Below are 26,351 nucleotides of genomic sequence, written 5' to 3'. Positions count from 1 at the left end.
CCACAGTCCAACAATAAAAGCACTAAACAGGCACCCAAAATTACCCAACACCAAAACACAGTCCAACAATAAAAGCATTAAATAGGCATTCAAATCACACACCCCAAAACCCCCCAAAACACAGTCCAACAATAAAAGCATCAAACAGGCACTCAAACCACCCAACCCCAAGGGGATGTTCCTCCCGATTGTGCATGACCTCACTCTGGCAAAGGAGGAGGCCTAGGTCAGAAAGGTCAGTATGGGATTGGGAAGGGAAATGAAGGGTAAGCAACTGGGGGATCCAGCAGGCCTTGGCAGATTGAGAGCGTGTTTGGTGAAATGGCTGCCTAATCTACGCTCGGTCTCGGTGATGTAAAGAATACCACATCCGGAACACCAAATGCCTCAAAGGTTAGATGAGGTTAGAGGAGGTGCACGTGAACCTCTCTCTCATTTGGAAGGTCTGCTGGGGTCCCTAGATAGATGTAAGGGAGAAGGTGCAGGGACAGGTGTTGCATCTCCTGCAATTTCAGGGTAAAGGTACCTTTGGGAGGGTACTTTCCCCTTCCTCCCATCCCCTTCCCATTTGTCTCCTTCCTCTTATGTTCCTTCCAATGGCTTCACAATATGCCATTCTTCTATTCTTATGTCCTTATCTAACACTGTATTTTCATCCCTGGCATTTGTCTAACCTTCTGCCAATCAAAAAAATCTCCTCTGTATCCACCTGTCACTTGCCAGGCTTTGTCCTGCCCCTACCTCTCTTTCAGCTTTCCAAACTACCGCATGGTACGATGATAGGGTAGGTTTAGAGGGATATGGTTCAAAAGCAGGTAGGTGGGACTAGTTTTGATGTGGTCTGTTATCAATGTGGCCAAGTTAGGCAGAAGGGCCTGTTTCCACACTGTATAACACTATGACACAAATAGTTTTCTTTATTTCCCATTTTTCCATTGGAGCATTATTCATCAAATAGTGATTCATATGTTGGTGGACCGTGGAACTGTGTTGATCCCATGTGCCACATTATCTCTGCTGATCAGCACAGTGACACATTGTCTTACAATGTGTTTTGTTTTTTATCAACTTCAAGTCGTTTTCCACTTCAGCTGTGGAAATGGGTAAACCGCATCTTTGATTCAGGGTTAAGTTAATAGAAAATAAAATTGTTTTGAGTGCATAACTGTATCCCTGTACATCCAGACCCACTTTGCAACTGCCGGTTGAACAAAATTGGACATAGAAATAAATTAGAGTGGCTTGTATCAACTTTATGAACACATCAATTAAAAAGTAATTGCAAGAGCGAACTGGTGAAGATATGAGGCATGGCAATCCTATCTGTTCTTTGTCGAATGTTAAAATGCAAAAGGGGAAAGCCTTGACTAATCCAAATCAAAAAAGACAGAAAAATAACCGCTCACTTAAAAATATAAACCCAGATTTTGATGTTTATTTTGAAGAGAGTTGCTGGCAAGTCTGGACTTCTGCTCATGCATAGTGTGATGCGGAAGTCTGGAATGCTTTACTCTTCAATAGCACAGGCGCTGGGTTTCAATACACTCCATTTCTGGGCAGGTCACGGAATTTACATAGGAATCAGCTCTCAGATCCTGCAGCTCAACTCAAAATGCTGGAGCAACTCAGATCCTGTGCCAGGTTTAAACTGGCACACTGTTTGCAAGCTCATTGCTTGCAGTTATGATTGAAAATAGCCAAGAGAAGGAAAGGAAAGTTTATTTTTTAACTGTTTTAATATGAATCAAATATCTTGTCTTTTAGTTGAATTTATTAGTATTAGAAATAAAAGTTTTTAATTCTTCCACTAGAAACATTGATTAATTGTAACAGTCTTGACTGTTGGTAGAAGCAAGGACAGCGCTTTGTTGGGTGTTGTCTGGTCCAGCCACATCACTTTAATATGAAGCCTTGACGCTGAGCAGCGCATCATTTCTCCACTCTCGGATGCTGTGGAACAACAAGATAGGCCTTCCACAGCTGGAGTGCAGAGAGCAGTGATTGTGGGCAGTTGGCACAACCCAGACCACATGGTTATTTAAAATTGGAGCCATGGAGCAAGATTGAGCAAAAATCCTGTTTCATAATAAGAACATTTCTGAAGATATATTAGAAAAAGTTGCTTATTTGTGTTTTTTTTAAATAAATGGAAATAGATGATAGAATTAAGAAATTTAAAATTACTTGCAATCATTTCAGAAACTGAGAAAAATGAAAGTATGCTTTCTACTGAAGCAATTAATGAACAAATAAAATGCATAATAATCAATAATACAATAAATTAATAATCAGTAATACTGAGTAACCAGACTATAATAGCACAAAACTGAACTTTTCATATTGCAACCAAAATAAAGTCCATAGTAGATCGTAATTACTGAGATAGAATTGTAATAATTCAATGTGTAGTTAGTGCTGATTGAATTTTACCCTATAGCTAATCATTTTAACCAGATTTGCATCAATTGATTTGCATCAATTCCTAATTATCCCTTTATTTATTATTCTCAAGTGCTTCATTGCAATTAGAGATGTTAGGTTGTGTTGTGCATCTACCTGCCCCACAAATTATTTGGCTTCAGCATAAGTGGAAGTATCTGGTCCAAACATTCGGCCAGTCACTGAAATAAACATTTAACAGATGTTGGGTGATATTCAGGGTTAGAGAAAGTTCAATCATTCAGTAGACTTGAAGCCTAAATATAAAGTTCATTAATACGTTCACTGGACTACTATTGCAGATTTAAAGGAAGTTGCAAGCTCTCCCTTGTGAGAGCTTTCAGAAAGGTGCATCTCTTAGACTGATAATAATTTAAATAAAATTCTTCTTTGCATATTAAATCACCTGTCTTCATGAGTTTAGTAAATTTCCTAGGGTATCTCTGGGGAGCACTATGGAGGTGGTGCCTTGTTAAGACTCTGAATGGCTCTGTTCTAATGTCATTGCTAAGCATCTTATAATGTGTTTGTCCATCATTGGCAAATTCTCTGTTGCCTCTTTAATCATATTCATTTTCCGTTTGCTCATTTTGGGCACCGCATGAAGACCTAGTATGTTGTCAGTGATCAATTGCACGTGTATCCATTGAAACCACCAAATGCTGTTACATCTAGTTCAATTTTTCCTGTATCCGTGAGTCTAAAAAGTCATCTCATCTAAGAATTTGTCTGAAACTTTGTTCTGCGTTATCACCAACAGATGCTTTCCCAAGTTCTGTAGCTCAATGCAAGAGTGCTTTGAGTCTTTTCCTAAGAAGTCCAGAGTTTATATATTCTTTTACAAGCTTTTACAAAGTCAGTTGGTACAGAGCATGTATCTCATAACTTATTTACTGTAGTGGGCCAATTGCTTGCATTTGTGTACATAATGCACATAGTGATGACACAGGATTAGTTTGGATCATGTGGATTTAAGACAAAGCCAATAAGAGATTTATAATTATTTCGGAAATAATTTTAATAACTTTTTCATTTTGGGACAGTTTTGATATTTTCATATAAATTATCTGAACAAATGTTCAACTTTGGGTTAATATCCACAATATTCATTGCGCCCTGAAGTCACAAAATCATTTCTTTTAGTTTGGCTAATGGCCAAGCACTATTGAGCGTCAGTATTCAGCTGATTCTTTATCATGATGACAAGAATAAATACTTGAGCCCTACCCATTGGGCACTGCAATTGGCTGCATTCAAGAACTGGCTGGCAGTTCAGTGTTGCAGCGTATTGATTTTGCAAGTGAGTTAGTCCAGTATTGAAGTCTTGTGCAATAACAGGATATTAAATTACTGTCATCATTTTCATTTACATACCCATTTGGTTAATCTTTTGAGTTGCCTCACTCCAAAGACGTACAGGTTTATAGGTTAATTGGCTTGGTAAACGTAAAAATTGTCCCTAGTGTTAATGTGCGGAGAACGTGGACCCAGTGGGCCAAAGTGCCTGTTTCCGCGCTATATCTCTAAACTAAACTAAACACTATAGTCACCTTCCATTGTCGGTGACTTATTTAAGCAAACTCATCTTAACATTTGATTCATAGCACACGTTATACAGCTGATACTGGCATCGAGAAAAAGGATCTGTATATTTTGCCTGACTGTGGATCTACCCAGCTTTGAATAACACGCCAATGGAGTACTTTCTATCCATTTAATTGTTTCCCAAAATAGTTTCCAGTACCTCTTATCCCTGGAGGCAAATTAATTCTTATTTTGCTCACTTTCCCACATATTTAACAGGAATGGAGTGCTATTTTTATTTTATTAAATGGCATTATAACTTCAGAAGTCAGGGACTCTGGTATATCAAAACAGGGAACTAATTTTTGAGGGACAATGAGGTCAAACAACTGGCAGGGGAAAGGGATCTTGAATAATTAATTATCCATTCTCCGTTCTATTAGTTTTTCTTTGGTTAATCTCAAGGATAATGGGCTGAAGCTCGCTGACTACTGCTCACAGTTCTGAACGGAAGCACCAGCAATCAGCCATATCAACGGCAGCAAGTCCCAGATTTCCGTGGGCAGATTCAAAAGGCCATGTGTGTCAGTTTACTCTGCCGGTAGACTCCACATGGAGCCCAATCTTGCTGGGATTCCTCAACATTGTACCTGGGATTCATCTTTTGTGTCCTATGCAATGTCTTAGGATTGAGAGGCAAAGGAGAAGGCAAGTTACTTCTTTAAATTATTTTTCTTTGCTTTGATATTTTTCAGCTATTTATGTCATAGAGTTGTGGGGTTATACCGAATGAAAAGAGGCCTTTCTGCCCAATTTGTCCATGCCAACCAAAGCATCAACCTAAGCTGCTCCCATTTGGCTCATATTCCTCTAAACCTTTCCTATCCACGTACCTGTCTAAATGTCTTTTAAATGTTGTAATGAGGAAATCGATGATGGTGATGAATGCCGAGCTGTAGTCTATCAACAACAGCCTGACATATGCATCTTTATTGTATAAGTATTGCCCTCAATGCCGAGGCAGGGCTTGGTGAGCTGCCAAGGACTTTTAGAGTGGGGCTACTTCATTGTGTTTCCATAAGAACTGTCTTTGATTAAACCACCCAACTGAAATTTTGGATGTTGATGACCAGTGGAATCTGTCCTCCACACCCAGACCAGGGAGGTACACACAGACTGTAGGCATACATTCTAGGTGAGGGTTATCAGGTTAGTGGGTTGTGCCTTATGAACATGCAAACAACTTCTGGACATGAGTAAGAGTGATCACAATAATAGTACACTACAAAAATATACTATGAGTAGTATATTTAGTTTGGCATGTTCAATCTCTAATCCTGGGCCTTCATGCAATCCCAGGTTTTAGAAAATGAGTATTCAAAGACCAATTAATATTTACACATGTATTTAATTGTTAGTACTTTTTAATTTAAGAGTTTGAGAACTTGCAAGAATATTTTAAACACACCGTGCATTAACATTTATCATAACTCGGCTGTGAATCATCATTTGAACATTATGGATGTGTGATAATGTGGATAACAGACAAAAGTTTGGAAGCACATGATACAGACCGGTTGTGAATGATTCACTTTTCTGCACTTAACATAGATATTAGGAATTACCTCTTGCATCTGTCTTCTTCATGGGTGAAGCAACTGTGATGAAATTGAAATTCTGGTAAGAGGCACAAATGATGAGGAAATAATGTTGTTGTGATAGTAAAGGCGACCCTCTTGTTAATGTGTTGTGTCGCAATTGTCTATAACATAAAGCCACATCATTTTTACATGTTTCAAGAAATGCGAGTTAAAAAAATTATTTTGCGTTGAATTATTTAGTTCACTTCACATAAATTCTTTGTCTCAAGTTTTTGGGGTTGTGATTTGTGAATTCTGTAAGGGCGAATTTTGGTAACCCAAACAGCCGCTATGGGGGGGGTCACCTGTATATTTACTGATCATTGAGCTGAGCCGTACAAACCAGGAAGGTGCCAGGTGTGTGCCAAATCATTAACAGCAGATGGCCACAAAAGGCGTGCCAAAAGTTGGTGTCAAGGCTCATTTGTAAAGAATGGCAAAGTGGGTGACCTGTGCTCACTGAACTGTATCAGCTACAATCCTCATCAGAGAAAAGCTGAGGAAGGGGTAGAATTTCCTCATTAATTTCCCACGATTTTGTAATATTTGCATAAGATCTGTGTATAAAATGAAAAATTCCCTTGTGCTCTCTTTGTTAAGGAACTTCTGTTGCAGTTAGGGTGAAGGGTCACGAGGGCCCATGCTAAAATTACTTCCTACCTGTGTTCAATTACAAACCATCTACCATGCTCTGTGTAGCATATGAACTATTAGTATTTATCTGTTTATCAATTGTCAATTTTTCTTATGCTCAATGAATTTTTGTTTAATTATGAAGTGCTTTGCTTCCCCTGAAATAGATCTAGGTGCCCAGTTGAGGCACATCTTGAATATAATGAAAGATAAAGTGGTGAGATCAACATCTTTAAAGTACATGTAACGGTTTTGCTTTTGATGTTCCTTATTGAAAACTTGGGTTTACCCAAGCAGCATGAAAATGCTTGAACAATGAAGGATGCTGTCATCTATAGATATTTGACATGAAATGTCCTCAAGGTATTCATTAATAGGTACCTGGGGAATAAATTTCCCTCCTGGTATAAATGAAGTTCTATTGTATCGTGTCGTATGATATTGATCAGAATTTGTTTCATTATGATTCCACTTTATAATTATATTAGAGTCACGGTCACCGATTATATTTCAACTAATTTCAAGTAACAATTTACACTTCAAAATAATACATTTTGTTTTATTGTAGGTATGTTGTGGCACCTTTGAGAAAATCTTTTCATGAAGAGCTAACAATTAGGAATAGCGTCTTTCCTAATGAATAGGATCTCTTCCATCTTTTGCCTTGTTTCAGCCTGATGCTGTTATTTTATTGTAAATAAAATATCTATTGGAAACCGAAATGTGATCTTCTGTCTGATAAAGGCACATTTAAACAAATTGGGTTAGGAGTCTAAACTTATTTCCTCTCTTGCCTGTGTTTTTCTTCTATGATCATTCTTTACTAATAGCTTCCAATCTTTTTTCTGTCAAGTTCTTGCCATGCATGAAAATGTGCTTAAGTGTCCTACACCAGGCTGCACTGGGCGAGGCCATGTAAATAGCAACAGGAATTCTCATAGAAGGTAAGCAAGGATTTTACTTTACTTTAGTAACAGCAGAACAAAAGTCATGGAAAAGTTAGATCCGTAGATTAATAAAATAGGTATCTGTCATTTCCTCCCATCACATCATTAGCTGGGCCTGTCACCATAAAAGAATAGAAACACTGACTTCTTAGTGCAGGGCATTAAATTTTTTTGCAGGAATCCCAAACAAATATTTTTGCCAACTTAAATATTATTCCATAGATCCATACGTCCTCTTCCGCCTTTGAGATCAGTACTGAAAATCGGTAGAGTAGGCTCAGTACCAGTTCACAGAATGGAGGGCAGGCAGATTACCTTATTAGTGCATATGTGTGGGAGAAAGAAGCATTGGAGCAAAAATCTGTTCACCAGAGAGGTATTTTATTGGACCATTTTCAAACAAGCCTGGAATTTTGATTGAATTGTATGATCACTCACCTAGAATGTTTTAAAAGCACTGGATTGGAATGAGTAAGACCAACCCAATAACAGATAACTTTTTCCACGGATCACATACAATATGTGCTGTTCAAGAATTAAGTTGCTTAAATACTTATTAGTCAGTTGATCACGGCCACTGTTGGATTCCAGAAATAATCAAATAATACTTCAGAATGCTGAAGTATTCTTCATTCTCAAATATCCATGACTGACTCCAAGCTAACCACATCCAAAATAAAGCATGTGCTCCTTTTCCAATTTAAGCCCTGCCCCCAGCTCCTTCAACCTCCAACCCACCTTGCCGCTCCACACAAACACTGCAGTAGGAAACATTGTATTCTGCAGCACAATTAATAACTAATCATAAAATAGGACTTTATAATGGGAATGCATTTTCCATCTAGAATTTTCTTTTCATGCATCTGTTTAGTTAGTGCACGATAAACATCTCTTCAAACTTGACTTTATCATTTCTTTCCATTCACTTTATCTTTCACCTCACATTCTTTCTAAATCAAATGGTTCCTAACATAGCCTGAAATTTTCTAAAAAGCTTTACTTCAAGTAATGGATGATATTCAAAATAATGTTATCAGGCTGATGTTTCACAAAACCTAAGGACATCATGATGAACAAAATCTTTATTGTACATTGAAAAAAACAGATGAATTATCTTGCAATTACTCAGCAAAAATTTGCATGGTTGCATGCGGTAATCAGAAATGAGCCTGCATGAATTTTTAAAGAAATGTAATACTTTTATTTTCTCCTCTAAGGTCTTGATATGTTGACAAAAACGGTACTGTTTAATAACTTCTCTGAAATTTGCAACTGCTGAGATGCAATTAGCCATATGTTTTAATTTCTGTACATTTGACTTTGTGCTGCCTTTCCTACTTATTCATGAGTGTTTAATTGATTCTCTGTTCCCACAGTCTCTCTGGATGTCCTATTGCTGCTGCAGAGAAGTTGGCCAAAGCTCAAGAAAAGCATCATAACAGTGAGACAACAAAATCTAACCAGGGTTCAGATCGTGTATTAAGGTAGGGAACAAGTATGTTGACTTCTGATAACTACTTTCAGCAAATTTATACTTTTCATCATACAATATAGTACTATGTTAATGTAACAAAGCTCTGCATCAAAATACAAAATTATTTGTATTCATTTTTATTGCCATGAGATTTCTCTAACTTTTGCAGAAAATTATCTTGTATGAAATGCACAATACCACTTTTGCCCTTCCCCAAAGCTGAACTAATTCACACTCAGCTTCTACCTTTTTTTATCGGAGATACATGCTGATTAATATTCAGAGATGCATTGTGAAAATGGTCTGGAACATTTATTCCAATCCATATTTTAAGACAATTCAGGCTTGCTTAAAGAAAGGTGTTTCTGATTTCTCTAAAATTGGAATGGAGAACAGTTTCAGAAACACATTTGTGATGTCGCTGCACATGGCAATGAGAGTTGTGAATCACATTTGGGATATTCTCAGGTCTTTCAATCATCAATGCCTTTTAGATTATTGCTTACAGTTTTCTCGTACAGTTTATAGCTATATATATTAATGAACGTTAACCTTAAAAAAACCTAGATAATTTTAACTTGTCGTAAATTAAATAATGTAATTGTCATCAGCAGTTTTCAAATATTGAAAGTAGTTCCAGCAAAAGAAAGAAAAAGAACAACTGATAAAATACTATTTTATTTTATTAAACTCGCTTTTCAACACGGGCTAGTGGTACTCAGCTATCTTGATTACATTTCCATTGATATTGATGGCTTCACTTGTAAGAAGATTCTCTGTTCAAAGTTCAAGTTCAAAGTTTAAAACACTTTATTTGTCCCCGTGGGGCAATTTACAAAGCCACATAGGTAGTACAAGAACTATTGGGGGGAGGGGGGGGGGGATTAGCAGGGTGAGCAGTGGGACAGGGGTGGTTGGGAGTTGAGGAGCTGAACAGCCTTGGGGACAAAGGTTGCCCTTCTCCTCTGTGTCCTACAGCCTGGGCAGCGAAGCCGGCGTCCTGAGGGGAGCCACTCAAAGGCAGAGAACAGGATGTGTCAGGGGACCTTAGCATCTGCTGGCCGCAAGGGGTGGAGATGGCTCTGACAGGGAGTCCAATCATTTTGGAACAGACTTTGGCTGTGCTCTGCAGGCGATTTCTGTTCTGAAGCCTGATGGAGTGGAACCAGCATGTGAAGGAGAACGTGATGACGCTCTCAATGAAGGAGCAGTGGTGCATAACTTTTGTTGCAGGGAGGATCAGATTTATGGTCTACCCGAGAGCTCCAGATATTGGAATGTGGTTCTGCAAAGATTATTTTAATTGTGTACAAGCAGTGACTAATATACTCAGACCTCTTTACAAAACACACATTCTGTAGGTATTGCTGCTCCACGTCTGCCTCCTGTGCCCAGTTGCTGCTTTCTTGCTGGTCCTTCACCAAGAGGCCGGTGCTCCTTCGCACCTTTCCAATCATCTCAATCCATCCTGTTCTTTTTTAAAGCACATCGGCTTCGCTGTGACTTCTGAGGAGAAAGAGTTTTTAATTGAATTGGAAAGTTAACAATGAGAGCAAGAGGACCTTGGGAAGCATGGGCCAACCACAAACACAGGACACAGAAGCAGAATGACCAGGACTAGCAGAGTGGTCAGTTCAGGCAGGTAACTTGAAGAGAAAGAAGCAGATCTCACAGGGTTGTGGAGTTGGTATTTGTTTATGATTGTTACGTGCACTATCAAATCACACTGCACATGAGTACGATGAAGCTGCAGGCCAATATAGCAGGCAGTGCAAAGAGGAGAAAAAACAGAGTACAGAATATAGTGTTGGAGCATTATACCGTAATGGTGCAAGAGCCACAATGCGGTAGGTTGGGAGATCAGGACTACACCCTTAGTTTATGAGAGGGTTGATCAGTTGTTTGATAACAGCAGGGAAGAAGCTATTCTTTAAATTGGTGGTACGTACTTTCAAGCTTTTTGTATCTTCTGTCCAATTGGAGAAACAGGGAATGACTGGGGTGTGAGTGGTCCTTGATTATGTTGGCTGCTTTTGCAAGGCAGAGTGAAATGTATATATGAAGATAAGGGAGTGAGTGCAAAAATGCTGTAGAAACCCATGCTCTAGGCTTTATGTAACCTGTATGTTGTGTATCAAGGATCCATGATTATCTTACAGTGCCAATTGCAGATCATGGCAGTGCAGTGAGGTTCATTCACATTTGTTCTACAAACCAATATGTAAAGATGTTGAAAACTGCAGTAACTTAGCAGGAGGTCAGAAATTCAAAGGAGATATATGGGGCAAGTTTTTTTTCAGGCTAGTGAATGCCTGCAATGTGCTGCTGGGGGTGATGATTGGGACAAGTGGTGGTTGATAGTGGCATTCAAGAGACACTTGGATAGGCATATGGATATGCAGGGAATGGAGGGATATGGATTATGTGCAGGCACCTTGTCATCATGTTTGGTACAGACATTGTCGGCTGAAGGGCCTGATCTTGTGCTCTACTATTCTATGTTCTAAATTAAGACTGTACATGTGTTTGTAGGAAGTATCAAGGCCATTTATATAAGCTATTTCACTTTGGCTCGCATAAGGCAAAATCTCATTTCAAATTGGGTCAGGAAATCCAAATTTGGCCAAAAATCATAATTTCAGCTTTCAGTATTTTTTTGAAAAGATACTTTTTTTTTCTTAATATTCTTCTGAAAAATAAGAGCAGGTGACAGAGTAAGTAATGAAAAGTGTCAGCACTTCTGTGCCATAAATGACCTTTCAGTCTATTCCTATCTCTGACGTCACTAATCCCATTGCCAGTCGGATACCTATCTGGTTACTTTGTGGAAAGATTAATCAATGCGGCATTGGCAGTTTTTGATTCTCATTTCCCCCATGGGTACACAGCTAAAATTAGAATTTACTGGGAAATGTCTTCCACTTTAAAAATAAAGAGGCTGCAAATCTTAGCATGCCTTGATTACCATCAGCAAATAGAGATGGGAGTTTCAAAGACTGAGAAATTTGGAATTAATTAATGCTGTTTCTTTCAATGTTATGGGTGTGAAAATTTATTTTTGTTTCTATAGCATTGTATCATTTCCGAAATTTGACTGGGCATTTCTGGTCAAAAGTCAAATTACATAATGATCATTGAAACACTTCTTTTGCAGGAGCAACTTGTCTCCATTGTTCTGTTTTTATGCACTCTCAGAACTACCATAATTTCAAAACTATTGCGGGCTAGAACCCCACTCGGGTAATTCCTGACTCTTAACTCTTCTTGCCCCAAATGATCGTGCTCTGGTAGGTTTTGATATCTTTGTTTTGATATCTTTTGGTATCTTTGCCTCCTCGCTGTCTTCTCCTTTCCACACATCTCCCAAACTAGTTCCCTTTGCTGACCATCACAATCGAGCTGTAAGCGCAAATCCAGGAAAGAACTTCTTCCAATGCCTCTACACGTTTATTCATTACAAATTGTGGAACACTTGTGTGAAACTTTCTGATACTTGTATCTGGCAGGTGAAAATTTCTGGCAGGTGAAAACTTGTTGAAGTAACTTTCCTCCAGCTGACTTCTTTCTTCCTCATCTACCTCACGTACGGTAGGGATAGATGACACTTTTTTATGGTGTCACCTATCTCTACTGGCTCACTATCCGGACTGAAAAAGGTGATCTGCACACATTTCATCTTCACACCTGTTTCTTTTGTTCTTACTCATTATTATTTTGGTCACCCCCTCTTGTTTATCCATCCTCGCCCATCCAATTGTTATCTTCTCAGTGCGCATGGTATCTCTTCAGCAATGGGGTCAAAATAAATCTCATTCAGGGCAGAAATTAGAATGATGGAATATATTCTATCTTTTTTTATTGAAAAGGAACTATTTCATTCTGAATCCCTTCGTCAAAACCACATCTTTAAATGTCGTCTCCTCTACTTTGGAGAAACCAAACACAAGCTTTGGAATAGATCGGGTAGACATACAGAGTCTCTTGCCCAGAGTAGGGGAATCAAGAACCAGAGAACATAGGTTTAAGGTGAAGGGGGAAAGAAGGGGGAAACCTGAGGGGTAACTTTTTTAAACAGAGGTGTTGGATGTATGGAACGAGCTTCCGGAGGAGGTAGTTGAGGCAGGCAGTATCGCAACGTTTAAAAAACATTTCGACAGGTACATGAATAGGACAGGTTTAGTGGGATATGAGCCAAACGCAGCCACGTGGGACTAGTGTAGATGAGACATGTTGGCCGATGTGGGCAAGTTAGGCACGAGGGCCTGTTTCCACACTGTATAACTGTCTTTATAACTGGATGGTCAGTTTGTGGAGCATCTGCATTCAGTCTGCAGGAGTGACCCTGACCTTCAGGTTGCCTGCCACTGTAATTTACCATTTCACTCTCGTTTGACCTTAATGTTAATTGCCTCCTGCCCTGTTACAATGAGGTCAAATGCAAGCTTGAGGAACAATATCTTATCTTGGGCAGGTTGCAGTTTTCCAGACACAATATTGAATTCTTCAACTTTGGGAAATTTATGTTTTCTTTCTGTCTATTGGAGAACTTGCTATTCTGCCTGTCATCGTTCTTGCTCCATTTTTCTTTCGCCACAAGTATAGTTTTGCCTACTGGCATGTCACAGCCTTACTATTAAACAACACTATTTAAAAGACACGTGGACAGGTACATGGATGGGAAAGGTTTAGAGGGATATGTACCAAATGTGGGCAAATTGGTTAAAATAATGTTATAAAGACCATCACACACGTCTCCTGCTATGATTGATCAGCTGGCCTTATGTTCTGCACTGTATCCTTAGCTTAGATTGTTGGAATGGAGGGCTTGGGATATTTTTAAACACACAGCCATAATCATCCTTGATTATGTCCAACATACATGGGATTAAACTTGAGAACACATAGAGTCATAGAGTGATAGATACAGTGTGGAAGCATTTGCCCACACCGGCCAACATGTCCCAGCTACACTCATTCCACCTGCCAGCATTTGGCCCATAGCCCTGCCCACATCATGGCATCCCCGATGAAAAGCAGCCAGCAAAGACTGATCTATGTGTTTATCAGCAGTCATCTGCACCTGGATGTGTAGACATGACGGAGAGACCAAACACTTGCACCATCAACATCCAGACACTCAAGCTCTCAAGCCCATGCTACTCCTCTGGATAGTTAGAGGAAGAGGGAAGACTCTCAGAGGAATTCTCAAGTATTAAAACATTGGTAGCACTTACAGCACTTAAAGTTCATCTCCCAAATAATCTGAAAAGGTAAAAAAATAAGTTTAAAAATCTTGCATCACTTAACCTATTAAAGGTCAAAATGTTAATTTGTAGCTTTGAGCATTTTATAACATCTTGATCACCCCACAGTATATTACCAGCAAGAAAATAATATCTTCCACCTTAAAGGAATTTCAATATACATTAATTTTCATACCTTAATGAGCTCCTGCACATCTCAATGGCAATAGTTCTTATGTCAGGTCCCAGTAAAAGCAGCATCCGTTGTATTTAACGCTAAAAGCATGTTACTGGAAGAATTAAGCAGGTCAGGCAGGATCTGTAGAGATAAATGGACAATCACCAATATAGGTCGAGACCCTTTGGATTGGTTTGTGTGCTCATTCCATTTAGTTGGGTTAAGGGCAAAAGGGGATCCTGGCCTTGTTCTCCAAACTGCTGTTGCAACTTTTGTGCTGGTTGAACTCAGTCCGTCAATTGGAAAATCTGCCTGAAAACATCTCTTTGAACAGTGGAGTGCATTTGCAAACTTATATTTTGATTAAAAAAACTTTTGGGCGAGGATCACACTTGGCTAAAGAGTTTCAATACTGACCTTTTTCTACAGAGGAGGTCAAAGTCTCAAGCGGCCCTCAGTATTTCCCTGATTTTAAGAACTCTTTTAATCTGGGACTTTGTTCTCCAAGTTATAATTCTCACAGCTAAAGAGGGCAAAAAGGGAAACATTTCAGTTTAATGTTGACAGGCATGGGAGACCAAGGCATCAACAGATTAAGTTTGGAGATATCTTTGTTATTAATTTGCTATCAATAAGCAGAGCGTCAAAACATACCAGAATATTCCCTTGTTCATACCATTCAGCGTTGTAATTAATAAAGAAGACAGTCAAGGAATTAAATTGCTGAGTTAATTGGTTATGAGAGCTCACTTTCTCTACCCAAGAATGCGTGGAAATGTTGACAAATTCCGAGATAGTTTTGGAAGGCATCCTGATGTTTGTTTCAGAGGGTAAGAGGCCCTGGCAGTGGGTGCCTCTCTCTCCTCATTGAACTTCAAACCTTTAGGCCTCAGCAAAACTGCAGATTCCCTTATGATTTTCACGGCTTTTGTGCCCCATTTAACTTGTTCCATCTCTCTTGCCAACCTTTCTCTCTCAAGACTGCTAGACTGTTCTTCAAAGCCAAGATAAAAATAGAATTCTGTAATTGGAATCAAGCAAACTTCAAAGCATGGGTTGGAACAAACAAAAGCAAACATTTCTATTTTGGTCTCCACATCAAAATACCTGGTCTTCAATGAGCCTGCATAGAGAATGCAAACAATTTCTCAGATTTGGTGTCTCTACTTATCGCCTCCCAGCTTCAGTTACTATCTCCACCCTTCTTACCACTCCCCCCACCACCGCCCCTTAACCCTCCCATACGACTCTTATCTGCCAATCAACCCCCATCTCACTTGCATCTGCCTTGCTGGCTCATGTCCCACCCCTCTCCACTAACTCTTTGCTCTTTGCTATCTCCCCTGTATCCACCTTCAAGGCAGATGGAGGATGTCCACCCGAAATATTGACTGTCCATTCCCCCAACAGATGCTGCCTGACCCACTGAGTTCACCCAGAAGCTCTCCTTTCTCTGCTCCCAGCTGCCTTCATGCTCATATTTTTGTAATTGTTTTCTTTCAGTTTGAAATATCTTTCCACACTTTCACTCTACACTTTGGCTGCTTTCCTATAATTCTTTCTGTTTTATTCCTGCCGCCATCAATTTAGCACTCCTGTCCCTTTAAAATAGGAAAGGATGGGTGGAACCTGTCGAAGTAACCCCACAACAGCTCCAGTCTACATTTGAATGTATGTGTGGTGAAGGTGGCTTTTAATCAACCAATTCTCATCCCCTCTCTTAATCACTTCTACTGCTCCAGTCTCTTGTTTGTCTTGTGTTCTTTGTCCATTGACTTTTTCACCATCCTGTTTCCCTCCTTCTAACCTTTTTGCTTCAGATTACAACCCTTGGCTTCTCCTCTGCTGTCAGTAACTCACCATTGGCCCTGCACCTATTCCAGCTCTTTCAAGGGTTGGTGAGGTAGGAGAGCCCTATTTCTCATTCTCTCCCATCTTCATTAAACTTTGCCTGTCAAAACTCGTGTTTATTGAAAAAAAAAATAGAATGAGAGCTCCAACTTCCAAACCTGGAGCTTCCTCTTCCTCGTTGCCCACCATTCTCTGTCTCGATGTCCCTATCCCTTATATTTTCCTCTTTTTTTTCTCTTTAAAACAATCAGATTTGTATTTGACCTGATTCCCTATTGTTAAGTATCTGCATTTCCTTGTTTCGACATCTAAAAACATAACATAGCTCAAAGGATAGGGGAAATGCTTCACTTACTCCCCATACCAACCAGAACCTAAATGAATACTCTTGCAGGAAGTTGATAACATAAATCTGTTTTGCTGACTAATTTATGGTCCATTTTCCATGGCCAGTCCAGCAGTGTTCAATTTAAGTGCTTTTCTTCATTTGTATCTGTGTGTGCATGGGGGTTTGGGAAGTGGGAGGTGGGGCAGGTAAGTTAGTGTGTTGCTTTGTATAATATTTTTTCACATTCATTTTCTCTCCCTCTGTCTTTCTTACTGTCTCTCACTTTCTATATTCAATCTCTCATCCCTGATCACTCTTTCTCTTCAGCTTTCCCTCTCTTGTCTCTCAGCCCTCTTTGATTTTCCACTTTTGTCCCTCAGATCTCTCACTGCCTCGTCTTTTTCTGTCTCACCTTGGTCTTTCAATTTCCCTTCTCATTTTACCACTTTCCTTTCAGTTGTCTCTCCTATTTCTTCTTTGTTTAATTTCTTTTGACTCCCTTTTCTCTCCCTTTCTTGTCTCATCTTCCATTTCCTTCATCTTTTTCACCTGCTCAGCCTCTCCTCCTCCTCCAACCGATCTCCTCCCCTCCCTCTCCTTCCCCCTCCCTCCTCCTCACTCTACCTCGCCCCTCACCTTTCCTCTCCCTCTTCCTCACTCATTATCTTCCATTCTCTCTCCCCCTCCCTCCTCTCCTCCTTCTCTCCTTCCCTCTTCTCCCGCACCTTCCTTCCCTCCCTCTACATCTTTCATCCTCTCCTCCTTCCTCCCCCTCGCCTCCCTCTTATCTCCACTCCCCTCATCTTTCCGTCTCCCCCTCAGTCCCTTCCCTCCCTTCACTCCCTTCCCCTCCCTCAATCTTGCCTCCCCCTTTCCCCCTTCCCTTTTCTACCCACCTCCCTTTCCTGCTTTCCCCTCCCCCTCTGCCCCCTCTGCCCAGCTCCCCCTCCCCTCCGCCCAGCCCTCTGCCTCCTCTGCCCAGCCCTCCCCCGCTGCCCAGCCCTCCTCCTCTGCCCAGCCCTCCCCCTCTGCCCCCTCCCCGGCTCTCCCCCTCTGCACCCTCTTCCCCTCTGCCCCCTCTCCCCGGCCCTCACCCTCTGCCCCCTCTCCCCAGCCCTCACCCTCTCCTCCCCTCTGTCCCCCTCACCCTCTCCTCCCCTCTCCCTAACTCCTTCTCCCTTTCTCCTCTCCCTTCCCCCTCTCTTTCTCTCTCCCCCATCTCCACTCCCTCCCTCCCTTCCCCCCTCTCTTTCTTTTTCTCTCTCCCTCTCTTTCACGCTCTTTCTCTCACACGCGTGCTCATTGCCTGATGTTACCGTCTGCGAGCTGGATTCTCTCGTGCAGGTGTAACCCATTAACACTGACCTTTTCTGAGTGTCAACAAAATCAGGTGGAGATAATTAGCTCCCTTTCAAATCCCCTCATTAACGTGAACAAAGGCAGCGGATCACCCCGCGCTCTCCTGCTGTCATTGTGCCATCTCGGCACCGTCTCATTTTCACACTCTCTCTCTCCTTCACAGAAATAAGGATTTAATTTGTGCCATTGATAGAACTTGCTTTGTCATTAATGTCTGCGTCGGCAGAGCTTATTGAGATGGTAGGCTTATTATCAAGAAAATGAGGCCAAATTCATAAATAATGCTGCATGAAACCTTTAACCGGTCCCACTAAAATTATCACTGGCTTTGCATTGTGTGCAGTGCTTTAATATTTCCAGATGAAGGAGATGTAATACTCTGGAAGGTGGGGGACACAGTATTGTATTGGAAAGGAATGAGATGGCCCCTGAAATTTGTAGGAAGGAACTGCAGATGCTGGTTTAAACCGAAGATAGAGCTGGAGTAATTCAGTGGGTCAGACAGCATCTCTGAAGAAAAGAAATAGCTGACGTTTTGGGTCGAGACCCTTCTTCAGACTAGAATTAACTGACTGACTGAGCTGGAAAAGAAGTGTCACAGAATCTGTGTGGGATTTTGAAGAGTATTCAGTCGGAACATACTCCACAAGAGCTGGTGGTGTGCTTACAGTTTGACCCTTTTCCATTTGCTACAGAGGTGATGTTTCATGGAAGCTGCATTAATGAGTAATCGTTTTATGGGACATGAAGGGCTACGTAGATGAAGCTCACTGAGTTTCTGAAGAAATCGCTAGGTTTTTGACATCACATTCTTTGGGAAGGCATTTGAGTTTTCTCATTTTCCTTCACTATGACTTCTAACTGCACCATATACCATTGCAAATCTCGAGGAAATTTGTAACAAGATTTCATATCTCTGCAGATTTGATATTTACACTTTTTTTGTCTAATGGTTAAGAAATGACTGAATTTTGGTCTATTTTGAAACTAAAAAACACCTCCTTTCTCAATGAGCCCTGCAGATATAGAAAGTAATGACTAAACCATCTCTATCCAAGTCATAGGTTTTGGGTTCTAACCTTGTTCTGCAGACTAATTTAAAATAGATTAAAATTGATGCTTAATTTTGCTGGTGATTTCCCTGAGACCCCTAGCTTTACATAAACATGCAACCCTTTGTATGTCTGTTCATTTTAAAAAACTTATATTGAAGCAACTGTGTGTATCTTGTTTTATAAATACTTTTTCATGTATACTTGCAGTATGTGACATCTTTCATTAAATCTGCATTGTGCATCTAAAATTGATGGAAAGCATAAATAAAAATCGGCAAAACGTATGCAGCAATCTATTGCCTAGTTTAAAATATAAGTCAAAAACAGATTTGTCAATCATAAGAAATAATCAATGGAATTGCATTTATAAGTCACCTATGTGGTGTCATTTCATGGAATACTATTCAAGACCTGCATTTAACATGTATCCTTTAAAGAATACAGTTGCATTTTGTTTGCACTAAAGTTATCAAGGACTATGTCCTCCAGGACTATACTTCTGAACCCATTTAAAGACTAGGATTATATTCAACATTTTTCAATCCACTGGCACTATCGCAGGTCTCTCGATGGCTGTTTCAAACCCTTGCTTATTTCCATCTGAGCTTCATCAATCACCAGCCTTCAAGTACAACAGTTTCATTGGCTTTGTTTTGTTCACATCAAGGTGAGGGATACAACTGTTAGAAAATTAGATGGTTCTCACTCAATGTCAAGAAGTATTAGCTTAAATAGGGAATGAATTAAATTACTGCTCAGATATGATATTTACATTTTAAATATTTAACTGCCTTGATGGAACTGACAATTAGTATCCTATAATAATCAATGTAACACCACAGACTTATTCCTGCTCAGGGAATGTGTTGAAACTGGCCTGATTGAAACAGCTCATAAATTGTGACTGTACAAGTCTGAAGCAACAGTGGAACATTTACCATATTCGCATTTGTTCTTGGAAGAGTTTTCATATTATCTTGCAGCTCAGCAAGTGATATATTGTTTCCATTCACTCTGTAGATCAAATGGATCTTTGGTTATGGAGCAAAACAAATTGCTATGGCTACAGTGTGAAGATGCAGGCAACATTTTTCCTTCTTCTATTATGGGACCTGAGCACGTAGTTATTCCCCAGCCCTAATGGTTTGTGAGGAGTAATAAAGCTGTTAGTAAATTAGCACTTCTCACATTCTGTCCTGTGCCAATGTCAAGATGTGTTTGCTTAAATAGAGATTGAATCAAGAGAATGACTCAAATATATCCTGCATTCCTGAACTGCTGGTGAAGCTACTTACAGTTAGTTGAGGAATTCCAGTATTAAGACCTAGCAGCAATAACTGTAAGGGAACACTATGGGGAATTCTAAGGGGAATTTGATAGTGAATATGCTCCAATATGCTCTATAATCTTTTGGTTCTTGGTATTGGAAGTCATGAATTTGGGAAGGGCAATTGGAATAACAATTGTGTGTCTTTTTGTAGATAGTGCACCCAAGCTACTGGGTACTGGTGATGGAAAGAATGAATATTTAGGGTGATGGAGGGGGTAAAAATCAAGCGGGCTGCTTTTGTCCTACCGTGTCTTTTCCTCGGCCAATCAATAGCTTACTTTTCAAATATAATGCCTTCACTTGAAACAAAGCTTCTTTTCAATCAAAATACAGCTTTCTCCCCACTCCCCTGCTGATTTTTCAAAAATCCCTTCTCTCCTCTCAAAATGGCTGCTCGTCAACTCTCTCCCAATCTCTATAAGTCAAGTCAAGTCAAGTCAAGTCAATTTTATTTGTATAGCACATTTAAAAACAACCCACGTTGACCAAAGTGCTGTACATCTGATTAGGTACTAAGGAAAAAATGAAACATACAGTAGCACGCAAACATAACAGCACATACAAAACAGTTCACAGCGCCTCCTCAATGAGCCTCAAACGCTAGGGAGTAGAAATAGGTTTTGAGCCTGGACTTAAAGGAGTCGATGGAGGGGGCAGTTCTGATGGGGAGAGGGATGCTGTTCCACAGTCTAGGAGCTGCAACCGCAAAAGCGCGGTCACCCCTGAGCTTAAGCCTAGACCGCGGGATAGTGAGTAGCCCCAAGTCGGCCGACCTGAGGGACCTGGAGTTAGAGAGGTGGGTTAGAAGATTTTTGATGTAGGGGGGGGGGATGTCCATTTAGGGCTTTATATGTGAATAGGAGGAGCTTGAAGTTGATTCTGTACCGTACAGGGAGCCAGTGGAGAGAGGCCAGAATCGGCGTGATGTGGTCCCTTTTACGGGTACCCGTCAGGAGTCTCGCTGCGGCGTTTTGGACCAGTTGCAGGCGGGACAGGGAAGATTGGCTGATCCCAGTGTATAGGGAGTTGCAGTAGTCTAGGCGGGAGGAAATGAAAGTGTGAATGATTTTTTCAGTGTCGTCGAATTGGAGGAAAGGTTTGATTTTAGCTATGGTACGAAGTTGGAAGAAGCTGGCTTTTACCACAGCGTTGACTAAGCTTCAATTAGTCTTCTCTGTGTCCAGAAATTGCAGTCACTCCTTATATCCATGTGTCCTTTTCCATTTATCATCGCTTTTCCTCTTTTTAGAGACAATGCTAACTAAATCCTTTTACAATTCTCCCATGAGACTGTTTATAAAGTGGTTTCTTAAAAATCACGACAGCAATATTTTGTTAATCTATCGAATTCATCACTTCTTGGGAAAAATGTATAAAACCGTCAAATGCAATATGCCAGGAATGACCCCTTTTTATCTGCTCGTGATTAAACCGTACCTTTCTTTGTGCTCATTATTTTTTTTCTTTGAGTTGTGCTTTCTGTAATTTTGACCGTAGTCTAATTAGCTCACAGTTTCCTGATGATAGCTTCCATCCCATCTTTTGAACATGTGAAATATTTTAGTTATCTTTCAATCAGTTTACATTATTTTTCTCATCTGAAGAATAAGCTTTAAGACTAAATTTCAAAGTAAGTGGTTGTCATTGGAAACTGGAACTTTGAGAAGTTTTATTCATCATCATTTGAAATCAATACTTGAAGATCTACTTTCATTCTTGGTATTTCAAAATTATCAGCTATTGTCATCTTAATCTGTGCAAATGAACCACAGATTAAGGCAGTAATTTCAGGTCAGTTCAAATATACTCTCAATGATTACACGAGTGAGGCAGAGTTGGAAGTTGGTAATTATGTCACAGGCCAGACACAAAGGACCAAATTTCAGTGAGGCAGAATAAAATCAAATCATTTGCACTTTGGAAAGACAAAGGTGCTGCCGACATCCTCACTGGGCATTCTACTGCTCTGCTAACTGAGCATTCAGGTAAATATTTAATAATTTTTCAAGAAATCTTCTGGTAGTACCCTCCAATGACCCATTAAAGAATAGCTCGTCAGATTCCATGCAGATATATTATCCTAAACTGTACCCAGCCATGACGTGCTACATTTACACATGCAAAACTCTTTATTCCCATTTCAGGTGAGATCATCGATGTGCTGAGTGACACATTTCTAGTGTGGAAAACATTTGAGTACACTGTTTACCATTGTTGATGTATGGAGCCCCGTTCTAGCCCTATGCTATAAGTGCAGTGCTATTAAATTTCTGGACCCGAATTGAATGATGTATCACATCATAGTGGGAGTACAAATGTTTTTAGCTATCATTATACAGATAATATAGTGGTCTGAGGATTCATCTATTCGTATTAATATCCAAATAAAGGTAAATGTCCCATGGCATTGGAGTTCTTCAAACTGCTGTTGCTTTTACCTACGTTTCGCTGGCAACTGGAGTTCAATAATAAGTGCTTGGCAATTGGATTATATCTATTTTGTGTCAAAACATGGATACATTTTGCACTAATGTAAAATCAAATCCCGGCATAAGAAATGTCTCAATTAATCATAAAGACATTTGAAACAATATTTATGCCCAGAAACAAATGCCAAAATGGGGCTTGCATGATCCCCAATAAGATCTTGCACGACTTCATATACCTTTCAATATTTGCTGAATGACTGGAGAGGGTTGTCAGACCTTTAATTACACAGTTCCCCTGACAGCCCGAAGGCAGCAAGCAACACACTGTATTCCTGTATACGAGGGAAAGGCTGAAGTTGAGAGAGAGAGAGAGAGAGAGATTGTTCTCAAAGCGACATGCGAGTCTCGGTCAATGAGAAATATATCTACAAATATGGGAATTAAGAGCAGGCGTAAACCACTCAGCTCCTTACATTTGCTCTGCCAACTAATAAGATTGTGGCTGATTTGATGGCAGCCTCCACAACCCCTAGTAAGATACATCGAGGAGGCCAGTGGGTTAGGTAACCCTCCCAGACCCTCCCTGCTTCCTTGTAAATATTGGGGCTCTGACTCTTCATACAGCTGTTCACTGTGTCTGACACCAGTGTCATTGACTTGTTGATGGCCTCCTGTTCCTCTCAGCCTCCCAGCTTTCACTCGGCTGCTTCACTGAATATACGTAACCCCAATTTCAAAGCACAAGGAAAGATAGTACCATTGTCCCATGCCCTCACCCCCCCCCCCCCCCCCGCTCCCATCCCATCAACGTCATCTGCACTTCATGCCGCCATGGAAAAACAGCCAAGAGAATCAAGGACTATTTTCACCTCAGGTATTCCTCCTTCTCCCCACTACTGTGTGGCAGAAGACACAAAGGCTCTAATGGATGTGCCACCTGATTCAGTAAAACAATGACTTCCCTGCTGTTATCAGATACTGAACAATCCTCTCATAAGCTTGGATGATGTACTGATCTTCCAAATAATGTCATTGCAAATCTTCCATTTTTTTTAACCTGCTCTTCCTTTGTAACTGGAATATTGCTGTAATGCTATATTCTGAACTCTGGTATTTTTCGCTTTGTTTGCAGCAGCTGTTGTACTTATGTGTGTGTAGGAAGGAACTGCAGATGTTGGTTTACACTGAAGATAGACACAAAATGCTGGAGTAACTCAGCGGGACAGGCAGCATCTCTGGAGAGAAGGAATAGGTGATGTTTCGGGTCGTGACCCTTCAGACTTGTGTATGGCTTGGTTGTACAGATGTATAGGATGATTTGACTGGATAACACGCAACCAAAGCTTTTCATTGTATCGTATTTCACATGACAGTAATAAACTAATACCATTACCAATAGCTGACATACAATGGATTCCACTCCGTCTTGGGAACTGTCGCAGGATGAGAACAGTCTGTGTAGTAGCTGCTGCAACATGCCCCTTGAAAGCATAACAGAGTTTTAGTCATAAGCAAGTGGAAAACGGAGATCAAGAGTAATGGTACTGGTGTTCAGGAGGTGGATCGGAGACATGACGACTTCCTGTAATATTTTGGCTTCTGTTTAACTTACTGTTTAATAGAACTGAGAGTCTAGGTTCAGCAACTTTGCTAGAGCAATAAATGCAAGATTAAGGCTGTGCCTTGTCTCAAATTGGTGCATCAATCAATGTAATCTCATAACTGCTGTGCTTCTTCACGGTTTATATGAGGAATAGCATCTTAGGTGGCCTGAGCCTGTTTTCTCTACCAGTTGCTCTGGGCCTTTAATATGCAACGAGCTTCATATATTTTCTATAACATCCCTTCTTGAGGACACACTGAAGGATATTACTATGCTACCTTAAACTATTCTCCTCGGCTGAAAATTGGCACAAACCAGATTTGTCAAGTTTTGCAATAGATCACTTTGCTTGCCCAGACAGTAGGCCCTGCCTTGCATCTCACATTTATAGGAGTCGAGGGTAACTCTGCTTCTCTGCTTGACTTGCATCCTCCTTCGAAGTGTTTACAAGAATACGATTAATCGGTTTTACAGCTCATCTGCTAAGATGTATTTTTGCCTCAGATGCCTCAGTGGGTCATTGTGCATTGTGCGCATGTCAACCTGTTTGCTCTAATCTGCCTAAACCCTGGAGCTTGTGTTCACGTTCGAGTTGGGAGGAGGATGGGCAGCAGTAGAGGTTAGAGGTTGGTAGCATGGGATGGGAAGTTGACAGGAGCAGCAAGGATAAAAGAATGATTGGGAGAGACCAAGAGGGCATGCAGCTGACCACACAATGTTGTGTTGTTTGTTAACCCCTATTGTATACAGTATGATGGCAGATATCAGGTCAGGAATCTGATTACTTATTTACAGATCTTTTATTCACATGGTGCTGTGCCAAACCTCTTCAATTCCTGCAAAGTATATTTTAAATTAAACACAAACTGCTGGAAGAACTCAGCAGGTCAGGCAGCATCAGTGGTGAGAATGGCTAGGCGACGGTTCAGGCCGGGACCCTTCTTCAGACTGATTACAAGATGGGGGAGAAAGCTGGAAAAGAGAGGTGGGGATGGGGACAAAGCCTGGTAAATGATAAGTGGGTGCAGGTGAGAGAAGTGGAGGTTGTTTGGCAGATGGGTGGAGTATGTGACAAAGGCTAGAGGTGAAAAGGAGACAAATGGCTGTCAGATAAGGAGAGAAGAGGAAGAGCGGTAATGCCAGAGGGAGGGATGGAGGTGAGTGGAAGGGGGCAGGGGAAATAGGGAGCAATAATAGGGAAATAGGGACTTGGAGAATTCAGTGTTCATACCATGTGGCTGTAAGCTACCCAAGTGAAATATGAAGTGCTGTTCCTCCTGTTATGGGTGTGGCTTCTCGCTCTGGCAATGGAGGAGGCCAAGAACAGATATGACGGTAAGGAAATTGGGAAGGAGAATAAAAAAACATTAGTAACCAGGAGATCCATTAGGCCTTGGCAGACAGAGCACATCTTTTAAATGTTATTATTGTGCGACAACCAAATTATTCATAGCAAGATCCCACTGAAAGGAAAGTGGATAATTAATCAGGTTATCTATTTTACTGCAGTTGATTGTGGGATGACAATTGGTCCAGGTGTGCGACACAATCTCATGCTGTTCTTCAACTAATGGTCAACGACGAGAGACACCCACACATTGGTCATATCTGAAGATAGTATAAAGAGGACAGTCTGTCCCCACAACTTTCAGTCTGAAGAATGATTCTGACTCGAAACATCACCCATCCTTTTTCTTCAGAGATGCTGCCTAACCCGCTGAGTTACTCCAGCACTTTGTGTCCATCTTCAGTATAAACCAGCACACATGTGGTCCATTTCCACACATTGGTCATATCTGACCTGACATAGGGGTTATAGCATTCAAGTATGCACTCTCAGAAATAAAAAAGCAAAAACTGCAAATTCTAGAAATCTGAATTAAAAATCAAAAGTGCTGAAGATATTAAGCGATGCAGGATCTTGAACCAAAACATCAACATTCCTTTCCCCAACCCCCCCCCCACAGATGCTGCTCGACCTGCTGTGTTCCTCCAGGCGTTTTTTTGTGCTGCAAATTTTGCAGTCACTTGTGTCTCCCTCTGGCTCATGCTTGTGCCTAGAATGGACCAGTTGAGCTGAATGGTTTCCTTCCTTGCGAAAACCATTCCGTGATTCTTCGCATAGATATGATCAGTGACTCAAAAATATATGTAAGTGATTTGATTAAATTTGCTTTCATGAAGTTTTGTTCTTCACATCTGATGAGCAGACATGAAATAATAACTGAATGACTTGTCTGGTAAGTTTTATGGGGATTGTTGGCTGTTGATTTACAGGCTTTCCATAGTTTATTGAGCAAAGTATTTATTGGTCAGTT

The 26,351-nt window shown here is 40.5% G+C and overlaps 1 protein-coding gene across 15 annotated transcripts in view; it reads left to right on the top strand.

Annotated features, from left to right (window-relative positions):
* Positions 1 to 26,351, top strand: part of LOC144593513 (myelin transcription factor 1-like protein) — a 346,938-nt gene that overhangs the window by 196,189 nt on the left and 124,398 nt on the right. For 14 of the 15 annotated variants that reach the window (XM_078399197.1, XM_078399201.1, XM_078399195.1 and 11 more), the window contains 2 exons: positions 7,090 to 7,180; positions 8,560 to 8,667. The exons of the other annotated variant lie outside the window; for it this stretch is intronic. In XM_078399197.1, the coding sequence (XP_078255323.1) occupies positions 7,090 to 7,180; positions 8,560 to 8,667 (199 nt within the window). The remainder of the gene's footprint in view (positions 1 to 7,089; positions 7,181 to 8,559; positions 8,668 to 26,351) is intronic. 15 annotated transcript variants of the gene reach the window in all.

The sequence above is a fragment of the Rhinoraja longicauda genome, chromosome 5 (assembly GCF_053455715.1).
Source record: "Rhinoraja longicauda isolate Sanriku21f chromosome 5, sRhiLon1.1, whole genome shotgun sequence".
Lineage (NCBI taxonomy): Eukaryota > Metazoa > Chordata > Chondrichthyes > Rajiformes > Arhynchobatidae > Rhinoraja > Rhinoraja longicauda.
Note: the sequence above shows the minus strand (reverse complement) of the source record. Positions and strands in the feature narration are given on the sequence as shown.